A 15192-nucleotide genomic window follows, 5' to 3' on the forward strand; every position below is an offset into this window, starting at 1 on the left:
ACAAATATCAACTCATCAGCTCTGAAACTTTGCCACGAAAGCCTAAAAGGAAAATATTAGCTTTGTACAAACCTTGCTTGGTTGCTTTGGCTTAGGCTTAATGCTTATGAAGACATCTAACTGCTCCATTAGCTGTGTTATAAACTGTGGTTCTACTTCAATTTCTTCCTTCATATCAAACATGAGCACGAGGGGAAGGCAACCCTGAAAAGAAAGGCACAAAAAATCCTAGCACTTGTAACTGACCATTTTCCCATGAAAATGTTAGCAATAAACTGAACTGTAGATATTGTAACATTTACACATCATGATGCAAGGAAATTTCTGTAAGTTCAGAAAAAAGAGCAAGGATGAAATTTTAGGGAAAGCTATTTCCTTGTATGCAGGCATACAGGTGTATCTTCCTGCCCTGGGATGCTAAACAAACAGTTTGGGAGCACAAGGGTGAAATGTTTTACTGAATATTTGACATTCCAGTCTGCACATACGCACCCTGAGTAGTTATTTATACAGACTTAGAGGGTGCCTGGAAGATTCAAATTCAGAAACCACGATTACTTATTAAACCAGAACCAAGTCTTGTCAGGAACTGATGGCAGGACACTCATACTAAAAGTCTCCCGTCAAACTATTTGAAATAAGGATACATACTTCTACAAAATCTCTAAGTTACCATTGCCAAAGTCTTAACTTTTACCTTTCTCTTCCCCATTCCAGATCAGCTACATAAATATTTTCTAGGGATATGGATAACACCTGTAACACACTTAAAATACTAAAGCTTTAGCATAAAACCCCCCCAAAACTGAATGGTCCTGTCCTCCCACATTTTGTCCATTAATATTCACATGTACAAAAAATGTGCACATACATTAGTACTAAAATAATGGCTAAAGGCTCCTGTGAAGCTTAAAGATCAATATATCAAAAATCTCTACAAATAATGACATTCAACACCAGAGCTATTTTTATAAAAGGCCTCATGGAATTGTCGCTATGGTATTATAAAGAAGGTAAGACTGCAGAATGAGTAATTATTTCCTATGGTTTCCCAATTTCATTGGAAACTTGCCTACACAGGAACTAAGCAATTCCTGACATTTCCCCTCAAAAGAAACCTATTTACCTGACAAACATAGAAAAGGCAGGTTGGCAAAATAAAACATAACCTGTCACCCAACACCCACAGAACATTTCAGAAATCTGCCTCTACTCAGAGGCATATTGTTATTGTAAATTTAAATCACTTATGCGGCATTTATATTACCAAGGTTATTTTCCAAGTCATGTTACCAGAGATTACAAATACTTTCAATAACTACAAACACTGACAAAACCCTGACAAAAACTGAGCTGTTTGCAGTGTGAATAGCAATCCTTCCTCTCTGTGGCTAATTTACATTTGACTTGTAAATAGATGCAGAGTGAGCATATTTTCCGTGATCTGGCAATTTTTTCCCACAAGTTTCACTGAAAGTATTTACCATGAGATATTGCCTGGCAAGACAGACAGACTCAATTGTGCCCTGGAGGTAGACAGTGGATTTCTTCTGTGGGTTACTGGGGTCAGGGAAGTGGATCTGAGCACCAGTCCTCTGCATGATATGTTTGATGTTGCTGCCGTTTCGACCCATCATAAAGAGATGATGCTGCGCTGCGATGTCGAGCTGTGTGCTCACAGGGATTGCAGAGGCCAGGCTCCCAGCCAGGTGTTCCAGGAGCATGGCTGTTCCTTCCTGGGGGGAATGGGAGAAACCAGTGAAACAGTGCTTACAAGCACACAGAACAACATCTCTGGTTGCTTCCTTGCTTGTCATGCGCTCCACAGGCAAGATAAAGAAAATATTGTTGGGTTTAAAACCAGGATTGATTTGTTAAAGGTAACAAATGCACCAAACTCTACCCACTACTCCCATTTTATGGCCAAATGCAGCATTTAATTGCCACTCTGTAAAAGGCAGTAAGACAATGCTGCATGGTTTGGTCCCAACAGGGACCATACAGGCAGTTGAAGTCAACAGAGATTTATCTGGGTAGGTACACTTGCAAAACTTGGCCTTTCAGTGTTGGGCTCAGATGTTCTTACTGGCTTCAAATACACCCATCTGGGACTGGATCAATCTCTCATACTGCCAGTTCCTAACAAGAACACTTTCATACTTTATTAAGATGAACAGGCTCCTGGCAGTTCCTTGCCTTGGCTGTCAAATTCACATCTCCCAGTGCTGGATTTGCAAGAGCAGTTTTATTGACTAATTGGGCAACTTCTAAGGTTATTTATTTGTGTGCATGAGAAGAACTCAGCATGAAGAATTTGAGGTGGGAAGTGTTTTTGTTTGCGTTGTTTTTGAATTAAAAGATGGGTAAGATCAGCACATATTCCAGGATTGCTGGAAACCTGAAAAGAGTGTGCAGGAGATGAGCACCAGATGAAATCCTTACCACAAACAATGCTAAATCCCAAACTTGAAACTATTTTCTGTGCATTTTTACACTTCATTTATATCAATTAATATAGGAAAACATTCAAACCCTCAGGGTTTGCAAGTGATTATAAAATAACATGTACTGATGAGGCAGGATATACCATCTTAGACATCTAAATTATAAATATGTGACATTCAGAAACCTACTCAAGAGCAGAGATTACCTTCACAGCACTAGTGTTGTTTTGTGACCCTCTGACAATGACTGTAGCACCATACATTCGAGAGCGTTGTTTGAAGGAAACTGAAATGTTGTATGTCTGACATATGTGCTGAATGGTTGGAGAATTAGGATCTGGGATGGGTTGGAGAATTCCAGCAATAGGCAATTCAAACATGAGTACCAATGGAAGCAGCTCCTACAACAGTAATGAAGAGTAGATATTGAAAACCAGAGCCATGCACACTAAAAATGCAACAGTTTTATTCCTCAGTCATAAGGTACAGGTCAGTGATGATTAAACTGACATAACACATCCTCTGCCCAGAGTTCATCGATAAAAATATCGTACTGTCACTTGGAAAAAAGCACCTCTTTTTCCAGGGATACTAGAGTGGGGGTTTTTTGCATAGGCTTTTTTGAATTTTGTTTGGTTGATTTTTTTCCTCCAAAATAGCAGGAGCATTTGGAACAAGGTTGTGTGACATGTCTGGCTAAAAAAATTGCAGTGAGCTTTTGCTAATTTATTTGACTTTTCATTATCCATGCCAAAATACACTTAAGAGTTGAAACTAGAAGGAAAAGATAGAAAATAGCTACATGTGGAGAATGACACTGAATTATTTACACAAATTATACATGAAAATGGTTAAAACGTAAGAAGCTGAAACTGCCTTTCCCAAGTCACAGATTCACATAGGATGCCTGAGATTCCACAGGCCATCTGTGGTGGGTAAGTTAAGATGTAATTTTCTACACAGTATGGAATTAATTTACATCTTGCTTAGAGTGTAGACTTCGTGTTCAAGACCCACCTTGGGCTAGTTAAAAATTCGGCCAGAATGTGAATCACTGTTATAATACCCTGGGCATGTTTCTCATATGGATACTCACATTTGTTCCTACATTTCTGCTGTCTCTACACAGAGGCAGACAACCCTAGGGTTCCCCAAACTATGCATTTTTTCCCTGTCAGATGTTTTCAAGTGGACACTACAAAGAGCTAGAGCATTACCCGAATTCTGACTCTTGCAGACTCCACTCCAGCTGGCTGTCCTGCAATAGACACCTGGAAGAGCAAGAATATAGAAAATATTGCATCATATTTTCAAATGAGGCATGGAAAAGTTATTCAGATAGCTGTGCTCTCCTTAAAAAAAAAAAATCTAAAAAAAAAAAATCAATACTTATTTCACACCTGGCAGCACCTGAGAACTATAACCAGTATTAAAAAAATAATCTCTGCATGTTACAGCATCTAGGTTACATATGTTTAAGCAACTAGAAAAAAAGCATACATCAAACAATACAGTGGTTTAGGTCAAATAATGGAATTACTACTGTATATATATGTTCAAATGCTAATATTCAACAACTGTAGGTTTTCTTGAATGTTTTGAAATTACTCTATTTTGCTCAGCAGCCATTAGGATGCACAAGAGGGAATTCTAAGTACAAGGACGAGAGACTTGAAAGTAAACATTCCACCAACATTAGCAGCAGGAAAGATGTACAATTCAGGCTCAATGACTTACTCCAATGAAGCTGAACTCTTACAATAGGACATTCATTTCTGCTGGCTGTCTGCTAAGTTTAGTCTTCAACTAAGTTACACCATAAGCAAAAAGCACCAAAAAAATCAATCAATATGCTGAATAAGTCATGTGTTGAACAGGAAAAAAAAAAATTACAAAAGCAGATTTTTTCCTACCACTTCCCTACCATTCACACTAAGTTGTTGACTTCCGTATGTGCAGAGTAATTCTAGCTTAAAAAAATTAAAATGATTCATGAGCCATCACAAATTGTTTCCATCTGTTTTTAAAGATTTGCTCACTTAGGAAGCTCTGTGCTTTCCACACTGAGTAAATACCAAAAATCTATTTCCCTGAACATGAACACACCATCCTCAAAAAACCCAAATTGATGAGAGAAGTTTAGAAATGTTTTATACTCTCAGGAATTGCGATATAAATGAGCTCAGTACTAAACAACACTTACTTGGTTGCTTTTCTCTGCTTGATTGTTCCTATTTGAGTCTGGAAAATGGATATGGCATCCCGTTTCCTCCATCACTTTTTTAATGTTATTGCCACCTTTACCTATCACATGAGAATGTTCTGTATGTGAAACATCCATCTTCAAGGTTACCCGATTGCTCTGGAAATCAAGCACCCACGGTTAGACTTGGTCACAGCAGAACCCGAGTATTTAAGTTTTTAAGAGTAATGTAACTTCAAGACTGACACTCAAAACTGTATTTCCGAAGTATTTTTGCCATTGCTTAACTTCTGCTCAAGGATGTTTTTAATATTAATCAGTTGGATGTTAATTTGGTCTTGTTTCCTTTCTAGTGAGGAAACAACAAATACCCCAAAAGATGCATCTTCAAAAAATGTCTGAGCCATTTAAAATACCCCCAAACTTTCATCAACAGTGACTTAAGTGCCTTTTTGCAATTTATTCTAATTTCTTTTAATTCTGTGTTCTTTCAACTGAAGCCACGCACCCCTGTTTGATCTGAAAAGATCACATTATGAAGACTTTGCAAATCAAAGCCATGGGACCAAGTAACGGTGTTTTTTCTTCCTTAAATTTTTTTGGTACATGAATTTTTAAAATACACAAACACTGCCTACAGCTATTCTTAAAAGCTCTATTTTTAACAGCCCATAATAATGTTGTTAAAAGTTGTTCAACAAGTGGTGCTTATCACTTGAGCGTTCCCTTCGGCAATCTGCTCAGAGAACCAGGAGGGTGTCATACAACTACACAGGAGCCATACACACTGCCCCAAAAGGGCTGCTGATGAATTAAAATAATTTCTGATGAACAGAAGGGACCCCATGCCAAAAATCTAGATGTTTTAGAAATTCTGGTCCTGATGTTTCAGAGTGTAAGAATTAGGCAACAGTTAAACTTTAAACTGCATAAATGCTCCTAAAATTGAATTTCAAAGAGGAACAAAATTTTAGGTTCTCTGACGTGGTTGCATAATCTACTGCTTGCAGTGAAGCTGTATTTCAGATTTTAAAGAAAAACCTCAATTCAATGAACAAGCCACTTATGCTTTTAGCCATATGGCTGGAAATATTATTTCTATATAATTCAGATCTGGAAAAGCTGCTTTAAGCAAGCCTTTTCTTGCAAAATGTTTAAATATGTGGGTATACACCAATATCAACATCTGCAAGGCATATATTGGAGACTTTGCTTCAGAGCGTCCATAAATACCTTCTCTTGAAATGTGCCTATTAAAGAGATCAATGTCACCACAAAATTAGGGGCTAAGGTGTCATTCTAAGAAAATTCTCTTACTTTTGTGTCCAAGACAGACATGATTTTCTCTTTTGCTTCTTTAACATTTTCTTTTTTCCCAGAAACTTTAATATGGGGATCTATAAAAGAAATAAACTTGTAAGAAAAATACAGTAAAATAGCTATAAAAAAATTTCCTCACCGCTCAAATCAATTTGAGCCCCTTATTTATAACCCACCGATAAACTGTACCACCACAGCCTTTGGGATTCAGCTGAAGACCAAATGTCTTATTCCATCCCTTCAGCCCCACAATTAGGATTACCAGATGAATTTAGTAAACACGAGTACCAACTTAAAATAAATAGAAATCCAAACCCAAATGTATATCACAGTACCATAAACACTGTCTGCAATAAATTATGCAGCTAAGGTCTTCTCAAACAAAAAGTAACAGCGGACAGCTCAAAGCTTTTTGGCAGCCCACCAAACTCAAACTCTCCCTCATCATCACTTCATTATATTTAATTAGTCTCTAGAAATATCCTTTGCAGTTCTAACCTGGCATTAAAGGTGTCTCCACCTAAAGTCTTCTGATTGCTGTTATCAAATGAAATTTAAATGAGACTTTAATAAAACAAATCGCTGAAGTGTAAAGTACAGAAATTAGCAGGAACACCAGCTGATGGTGGGTTTTGACCAGTGAGATCTAAAATTTTGATTCTATAGCCCACATGATAATTTTCAGACCATTTCCCTTAAACAACATAAGGTGTTGGGCTGAGCTACCAGGTGCAGTTCTGATCCCATAATATACACCTGGCCAGAAAGTACAGACCCAACTCTGGAACTAAATCAAGTATCAATTATTCCAAGTGTGAAAATCACACATCAGCCAGTTTAGCAGCACCATCTGGTGTCCAGGAGCACGAAGTGCCACAGTGCAAAATCACTGTCAAAACATTAAATATAAGTTCAATTAAAACAAACAAAGAAATGCCCAACTACCACCCATATTTATTATTAGTAGAAACAAGGGTACGATATTGCAGGTGATGCCTCTTTCCCCTGCTCTTGAGTCATCTGCCCTATTGCAGTGATCTTTTCTCCTGTGATGCAATGGACTGCTCTCAAAAAGAAACTCTCAACCCTCTTCTGACTCTTGAATTAATGTAATTCATTATGCTAGACAAATACATACATCTTAGGGAATATAAAAGTAAATATATTCTCAGTGGTAGGAGAAAACAGCTGTAATGCAATGTATCTGCCTTTCCCATCATCTCAAGTGATTGAAATCACTTCCTAGTAAAGAAATATTGAATAATACAACTTTAGGTTGTAAACCTGTACTATTCAGCTGAAAATTGAAACTCGAAGTCATGCCTGGATACTCTTTTCATTCCAACAGTAAAAATAAGCCTCTGGTCTTTACCACTGAGAAGTTCTGAGCACATTCAGCTGGGGATAAAGAAACACTCAAGGAACAGAGGATTCACTGCCAAGTTTCATGAAAGTCAAGAAAAATGCAGCATTTTGAGTTCCGAGAAACAGAAATATTTTATTTTTCAAAATGGAAAAACTGTAGTCACAAAAACATCGTACGCACATAGAATCTACAGAAGCTTCAAAAATCTGCTGCTTCAGCCTTTCACAATGGAGCAAAGTAAAACAAAAACCCAACAAAATAGTCTTAAGGGCAAATTTTCTTTTCTTTTTTAAGTTGTCAGGAAGCCATGTGGTTCTAATGCATTTAAGCTGTGAACGATATTTGAAGTGGATGTCGCCGTCAGAAATTCCCAGCAGCAGATTCTAGCACACTGTGTGTGCTCCAAGTGCTCTTTAGATGCAACCAGGAAAAACACAAGGCCAGACCACCACCACCACTGTGGAGCTGCTTTTCATGTATCCACAAACATTCTATTTAAATACACATTTGATTATACGTAGGAAAATTACCTGAAATCAAGCCTGGCATCCTCTTAGTACCAAAGGAGATTACTATCATTCCATAATACTATTTGCTCACCCATGGGTGAAAATACATTTCAGAACACCCGTTTTTTCCATTTCTCATCTCAGTTGGACATCTCTTTTCTGTTGATAGTGACAGCTTCAGCCAAACATCCTGTATTTCTACACTTATTGTTTATTCTTTTTAGATGAAAAAACTCAGTTGCTCACTTTAAAAACAAAGCCAAAGAAGAACACACAAAGCAAGAAAGAATCCACTGATGCCGGTGATAATTCTAAAATATGCTACCAAATCTTTCAAAATTGATCTTAAGTACCCTTTCCTTACTTGACTTCTTCCCAAGGACACAGTGGTTGGAAATGTAAATGAAGCAGGTCAGTTTAAATGAAAGAAATTTTGAAACACTATTTAAACACAACCTCATCAAACTTTGCCTGAAAACAGTTACTTGTAACTAAAAGATTTTGAAGTATTTGAACTGGACTTGCATGAGTTCAAAGCACTTGGAAACTACGTATGATCTGCTGGGAAACTCAGAAGTACACAAATAACAATCAACAAACAGATCATGTCAGGGATCAATTAAAAATTGAGAGACACAATTAGATCATAATAACCTGATTTTCTGTGTATTACAGAAACTAAATTTCTTAATATAGCTGTGGAAACAAATAGCTTGTTTGCTTTGCAGCTGATTCCACAGATTAACAGTTACATTTAATTTAGAAAAAAAAAATCCTACTTTGTCTTAGTACTAAGACAAGATTCCTTGTTGGATAAAGCTCTACATTTAATATTTGAAATACCTACAGGTGTGAGGGCAGCAATGCACTGTCAAAGCCCCCAGAAATATTGCTGGCACACTCAGAAGTGTGAAGAGGACTGTCAGGCACAGAACTGTAACAAGTTGTGATGCGTGTCCAGTACTGACGGTGCAGAGAAGCACGAACTGGCACTCCAGCCGTGATCTACACTGATCCACGTGGCCACAGCACCTGCACCAGCTGGGGCCACAACAATGCCACTTTTTTCCAGGTGATGCTATGTCATTCCTCATCCCTAAGGAACACCTAAGTTTGATACCTGTTCTTACTGGGGGGGGGGGGGGAAGGAATCACACTTTTTTTTAAGCTCCTGAATACAACTGGAAGTATATTTCATGTAAAACCAGAGAGAGAGCAAAGAACAGGTGCCTACCATAAATAAAGACACGAGACACCCCAGCTCTGCAAACTATTTGCAAACACAGAACAAAGGCTTCAGAAGAGGTCTGTGTGCTAGAAGCATACAAGGCTTTAACACTTTAAATAAAGTGTAGTGTCAGACCCTGGAAAAGGTTTTTAACTCTTAAGAAACAACATGATTAGTGTCTTGCAAACTATTAAAAATGCCATTGTATAGTGAACCACCTCTTCCATCCATTTTGAAGGGCAGTATATTTTTCTTAGGAATGGAAAAGAAAAATTTAATTTCAACAGGCTTTTCCCTGTCCTTCTCGAGAACGGAGGAATATTTACACAGAATAGAAAGCTGAAGTTACACAACAGACACTGCTGGAAATTTTTCTCAACAGTCTTCATTTTGCCAGACTCCTGCCTTCAAGTGGTCTTTTATTGCTCCTATCCTCAAATTCCTCACTCCACACTTTGGCAGAGTTTCACCTCCTCAGTCTTTGTCCACAGCTATACCAGCAAGCCTCCAGCTCTATTGCTGCTATTGTGTGTCACACTTCAGCAAACAAAATAAAATTCCTCCAAGCAAAAATATGTCTGTGCCAGTGCAAATGCATCTACACCAACTCTTGCCAGGCAAGAAATATTTCAAATAATTAAGCCATTTAACTGTGTAGGCCTCTCCTGCAGTCCAATGTACATTTAATATCTGGGGGAGCTCTTCAGACCATAGCTATGCATCCAGCTTGTTTACAGGATGAACAGCCTTGACTTAAGCAACACAAATACCACTACCCTAAAAATAGCCAGACAACTGGGCAACACCAGGGCAGATGACAGTCATTCCTAATGAGTGGCTGATTAAAATCTGAATAGCCCAAGAGTATTACTGAACTTGAGCCATTCAAACAAAAAGACAAGAGACCCAGCATTTTTAAGGGACAAGTTATGGAAGTGTCTGACCCAAAAGTACCAGCAAAACACACCAAGTCATGTGAGAAGTTAAAATAAAAAGAAAAAAACCCAAATTAACAGGCAGAAGTTGGTATGTTCTCATCTGAAAGGGCAAGTACATTGTTTGCCCTACAACAAGATGAAGAAACACAGACCTATAAAACAAGCAAATTTAAGCAAAAAAGGTCAAGTAAGGCTTCCTATTAATATGGAAAAAAGGATAATTGAATTGAAACAATTTATTTAATGTTCTTAAATTAGGAAATACTGTGTGCAGTTTTAGGAGTGGATATTCACTCACCAAAGTAGATGATTGGTAACAGTCAAGACAGACTTGAAATAGGCTCAGACTATTGCTGTGGAAAAGCAACATCAAGGCTAAAAGCAGGCAGTAAATGCTCAGGAGTAAGGGCACATGCAAAGGAGCTCGACTGAATAATCAAGTAAATTCCTCACTTGGGCACTTGGTGCTGTTGGCTTACCAGCTTAAAAGAATCCTCGCCCTCTCTCCAACACAACTCAGGGCACTCACTTCTCTTCCTGGTGTCTAAACCACAGAAGAAAAAACTACTCATGTGTTAAGGCAGAAAGCAATGAGCCATTTCCTACTGCAGACTCCTGAGTATCCTCAGATATCACTCAATAACAACATGTGGTTTTTTTGTTTGGGGCTTGTCTTTTTTCTTCTTTTTTAGTTGAAATTAGACTGCAGATTTATTGTCTCTGAACAAGATTTCACCCAGCTACTTGGGCACGATCAAAAGGCTACCCGGAGCACCATAAAACTCAATGTGGGCTGCAAGCAATTAACAGTGTCTTCAGAGGAGACATATCCTGAGGCTCTGGGCATTCTGGGGCATCTGTTTGTTGTGGACAAACAACTGATTATGAAATGTCCCTGGGAAGAGCTAAAGCCACTGCCTATATGTGTGCACACATTTGAAAGACTCTGTCTTCTCAGCATTTTCTCACTCTTAACTTTCCCCCCTTACTGGCATCTAACTCCATCTTTACAAGGATTTCTGCTCAGAACACAAGAAGGAAGCTGAGAAAAAGTAAATACTTGTTGCACCGCTCCTACACAGCTCCAGGAAAGGCAGTTCACACACAACTGTTCGCTCCTTTTACATTCTGGTTGCTGCCATGCAGTCACCTGAGGGGCATTAACTACCAGAGCACTGCTTTTCAACCCTGCCCTGTAAGAACTGTGTGATGTGAAGCCAGCAATCCCCTGCTCACTCCTCTCCACCATTTATAACAATACAATATATACATATATACACACAGGCAGACATACACAGATATTCACGAAGCACAGACTGAGCAACACACTGACCTCACTCACACAGAAACTGAGGAATGCAGTGCAACATCTGGGAGAGCAGAGAGAAGAATCTTGCTTCTCAAAGATTTCAGTGTAGCTCAAAAGAAGACTTCAGTATCTGCAACAGGCTACTTAAAAGGGCTCTTAGAGTAAAATATCTGTTTGATGTAGACTCACAAATTAGAAGAAATGAGATGCCCTTGTACATCAATTACAGCTGAATGCCACATTTGGGTCTCCTAGCAGCTTTAAAACATCCCAGCAGAACACTGAAAATTCATGTTCATAATGCCCAGAATTAAGTGAAAATTAGCCAGAGACATCAGATAAGCTTTAAAAATTAGATTACCTGTACAACATTATGTTTGGAGAAATAAACTATTGATGACTGGATTTCGGACCAGTGACAGAGGAAATGAAAAGACTTCTCTTAAAGCATAAGCAAAGAGGGAAGACAAGGAAGAGGTAACAGATCATATGGCAATTTAAACAGAAAAGTGATGGGGTTTCAAGGGAGAAGGGGAAGGCCAAGGTGGAGAAGAAAACCTGGAAAGAAGAAATGAGAATGAATTAATTGTAATCACCCAGACACTCCATTTCAGTTACATAATTTCAGTTTCTTACCACTGTGATTAACTTAAATTCCTTATTTTACTTCTTCTAAAAAGAGCCTTTAGGGACATTTTGCAAATGCAGTCAGCCACCAAAAGGCACATGCCATGCAGCCCTTCTGCTGCCTCTTGGGCAGTTGCTCTTCAGCCTTCAGCCCAAGTAGCCACCCAAAGCAAGGCAATCTCTCAGCAGGACACAAAGTCTGTTATGGCCTATTTTTTTCAGCATGGACCCAACAAATTCACAGTTCATTATTTAAGTGTCTGTTGCCATTGTATTTCAAAGCACAAACACAGAATCACAATGCCTGGGAAAGAAAATAAGAAATAAAGAGAAGAAAAAAGCTATAGTATTGTAAGATCAGCTTAATAGAGGCCCTAGAAAACAGACACAACATTCCAATCAGAAATAACACCACTGTATCTCCACACAGCCTCATACTCAGGGTTGCAATTCTGATGCATAAGCCATGAGGTAATTTTAGTTTCTCACACACACGTTTTCAAAAAAGTCCTTGTGACCGTGTTTTTCTAAATAAAAAACATCATCTGACTCGTGAGCCTCAATTCACACCTCAGGCTCAGCCTTCCTTGCAGTGCTCCCACATCCAACCCCTGGCTACTGCTGCACCTTTTACTGTCTGATTGCTCTGACTGACTGCACTCCATCGTGTGAGCTGGTCTGGACACAGCCACTGGAAGGGATGAACTCTGTGGCTGGACCAGGAGGATGCAGTTAGTCTTCAGCAAAGACTAATGCACTATATAGGCCTGAGTGAGCAGGGCAAACAGAACTGCCCTCTTGGGAATCAGGATGGAATGAAATGTTAGCAGAAAGATAAAACCAGCTGCCTCCCAACAGGACATCAGACATCTGGTGACTAAAGGCACAGAGTGCTCATAGAATATTTTTGATCACTGTTACTGCATTTGCAAAATACTTTACCTTCTCTGCTTTAGTATCACACTGTGAAATGAATTTTCCACAAGAAAGTTTTCCTTTCTCAAATTATTATATTTTTAGAGGTTAGTTCAACTGTATTCCTGATGAACACAGTGAACAAGGTAGTTTTTTTTGTTTGCTTTGAGTTTTCTAAACAAAGAAAAATGGCAGGTCCAATAAAGAAACATCTAAACTGTCTTCTTGAGCGTTACTCAAGTAGCAACAGGTACATCAATTAGATGAAAATGATGACAAACCAGTTGTCAAAAATGATGAAAACTCCAATCTAAGCAGATTACTTCTGCTGCCTAGTTTTTCTTCCCATGTACCAGACACTAATTACATTGCTTACAACAGATAGATACTGAATAAGAAAAACTTCCTGCAGTCTTTTTTGAAGCTGTAAGAAGTCATTTTATGAGACAGAGTTACATCATTGACACACCCATCTCTACCTCTTGGGCTTGAAATTTGATATATCAATACATATTTTAAAGTTACGATAATATTAAGCGTATGAAATTTGACTCAAAAATTGATATGCTATCAAGAAATTTCTGCTATTGACTGAACAGGACTATTTCTTTCATTACTTTTTAAAAGCACAAGGTACACATTTTTTTTCCAGCCAGCATGGCAATGTATTGGCTTTTTCCATGCACCACTACTGAGCAGGCTGTAGTCACCAGGAGGAAAAAGACAAATAGAGACAAGGGAAGTAGTGTTTCCATCTTCCTTCTAAAACCCCTTGGGATGCACCTAATCAACAGAAGCATTACCCATCTGGTGACAATTGGTTCTGAATATTAAAACCTTTTAGATGCTTTTATACTAACAGTTTATTGTGTGAATACTGATTCACACATTTTAATCATGTAGTAATTGATCATTTCTTAGCTTTTAGTGTGGCAATATGTATATGGCACTGTAACAGCTGTTACATTAAATCTTACATTAAAAGGTTTTTCTTATTCACAGATATTGAATTATTTTCACCAGTATAACAGGCAGTTTGTAGCTGATTTGGGAAGAGAACCTTCATCTCCTGAAGAACAGTGACCTACTTAAAAACTTCTGTTTTTCTTCTCAGGGAGGGGCTCAGAGCAAGCAAACACTGCCCACACTGCTCCTCTGGAAGGGTAACTTCTTTGTGATAAAGTGAGAAATGAAAACAGCAAACACCTGAAAGATGTCCAGTGTTGCCTTTCAAATCAAGAAATCGTTCCTGAGCTATTCTCAGATGAATTTTCTCTGCATCACTTCTGTCCATCTGTCTCTCCCCAGTATTAGACTAATAGCAAAACTCACCTCTGGGAAATTAATCACCTATTGAGCATCTCTGTGATGTGAATTTCAGCAGTCATTCTGATAAATTGCATTCCGTGTCCCAAAAATTGAGTTTAAAGAGCAAGATGGGCATCAGAGTGGAACACCCCGTCAGTCTCTACTTTACATGGAAATGCAGTGCAGAGCACATTGCAGGGTATCTGCTTGCTAGAAGCTCCAAAAAAATCCAAAACCAATACACCAACTAATTCCAATTTTCACTGAAAGATCATGACAAATTTGTACTCTCAAGTAATTTAATTACAGCAATAAGTTTATATTACTACATTCCAGGGCTTGGAATTCCAGTTTTACTACAGTTACTGCCAAGCACACTCACTGGATGTTAAGCCCCTTGACAATTCCCTTCATATTACAACTGTGTTTGTATTTTGCCCCTCCCTTGTCTGGCCAAGTGTAAGCAAATCGCTGTTCTTCACAGAAAACACAGCAAGCCCTGATCAAAAGCAGAAAAGCCCCAAATCTTCCTACTCCTACAGGAATGAACAAAGTTCAAATCACTCTTGTGTAAATGTACTTAAAGCACAATGCCCACCTGCTGGCTCCTTTGCTACCTAGCATTTCCTTCAACCATTCACCAGTGTGACCATAAACACATTTTATCCTCCTCTGAGCCAGTACAAATTCATGACTTTAAGCTCTCATGGCTGCAGGCACACACACCCCGAGCACAGAAACACTGGCAAGACGAGCACAAACGAGATAAAAGGCTGAAGCAAATGTGACTTTCTTTCAAAGCCTTCTCGCCTGTCACCTACCCCGCAGGCGAAGCGCGGAGAATTAATGGCCGGGGCTGTCTGCTGAAGTGGCAGCAGGCTGGAGGCTCGGAGAAGTGACTCCAGTAAATGAGGGATTTGCTGCCAGCTGCTGGCACGAGGGATGCTGCGGATTTGTGCGTGTCTAACTGCTCGGATCAGAGAGAACCAACACCAACTCCTGTGGCCGAGTTTCAAATGGCCTGG

General features: G+C 38.8%; 1 protein-coding gene across 2 annotated transcripts in view; it reads right to left on the reverse strand.

The window, feature by feature from the left end:
• The window catches only part of BICC1 (BicC family RNA binding protein 1), a 58175-nt gene that overhangs the window by 16537 nt on the left and 26446 nt on the right, over window positions 1-15192 (reverse strand). The window contains exons 1-7 of one of the 2 annotated variants that reach the window (XM_017746431.1): window positions 14989-15146; window positions 5965-6044; window positions 4648-4806; window positions 3662-3715; window positions 2651-2845; window positions 1485-1736; window positions 73-204 (exon numbers count right to left, since the gene is read on the reverse strand). In XM_017746431.1, coding sequence (XP_017601920.1) covers window positions 73-204; window positions 1485-1736; window positions 2651-2845; window positions 3662-3715; window positions 4648-4806; window positions 5965-5985 — 813 coding nt within the window. In that variant the 5' untranslated portion in view covers window positions 5986-6044; window positions 14989-15146. Of the gene's footprint in view, window positions 1-72; window positions 205-1484; window positions 1737-2650; window positions 2846-3661; window positions 3716-4647; window positions 4807-5964; window positions 6045-14988; window positions 15147-15192 lie in introns of those variants that run through there. The other variant, XM_008642776.2, reaches the window with a different exon arrangement.

Source organism: Corvus brachyrhynchos, unplaced genomic scaffold (genome assembly GCF_000691975.1).
Source record: "Corvus brachyrhynchos isolate BGI_N302 unplaced genomic scaffold, ASM69197v1 scaffold279, whole genome shotgun sequence".
Classification (NCBI taxonomy): Eukaryota; Metazoa; Chordata; class Aves; order Passeriformes; family Corvidae; genus Corvus; species Corvus brachyrhynchos.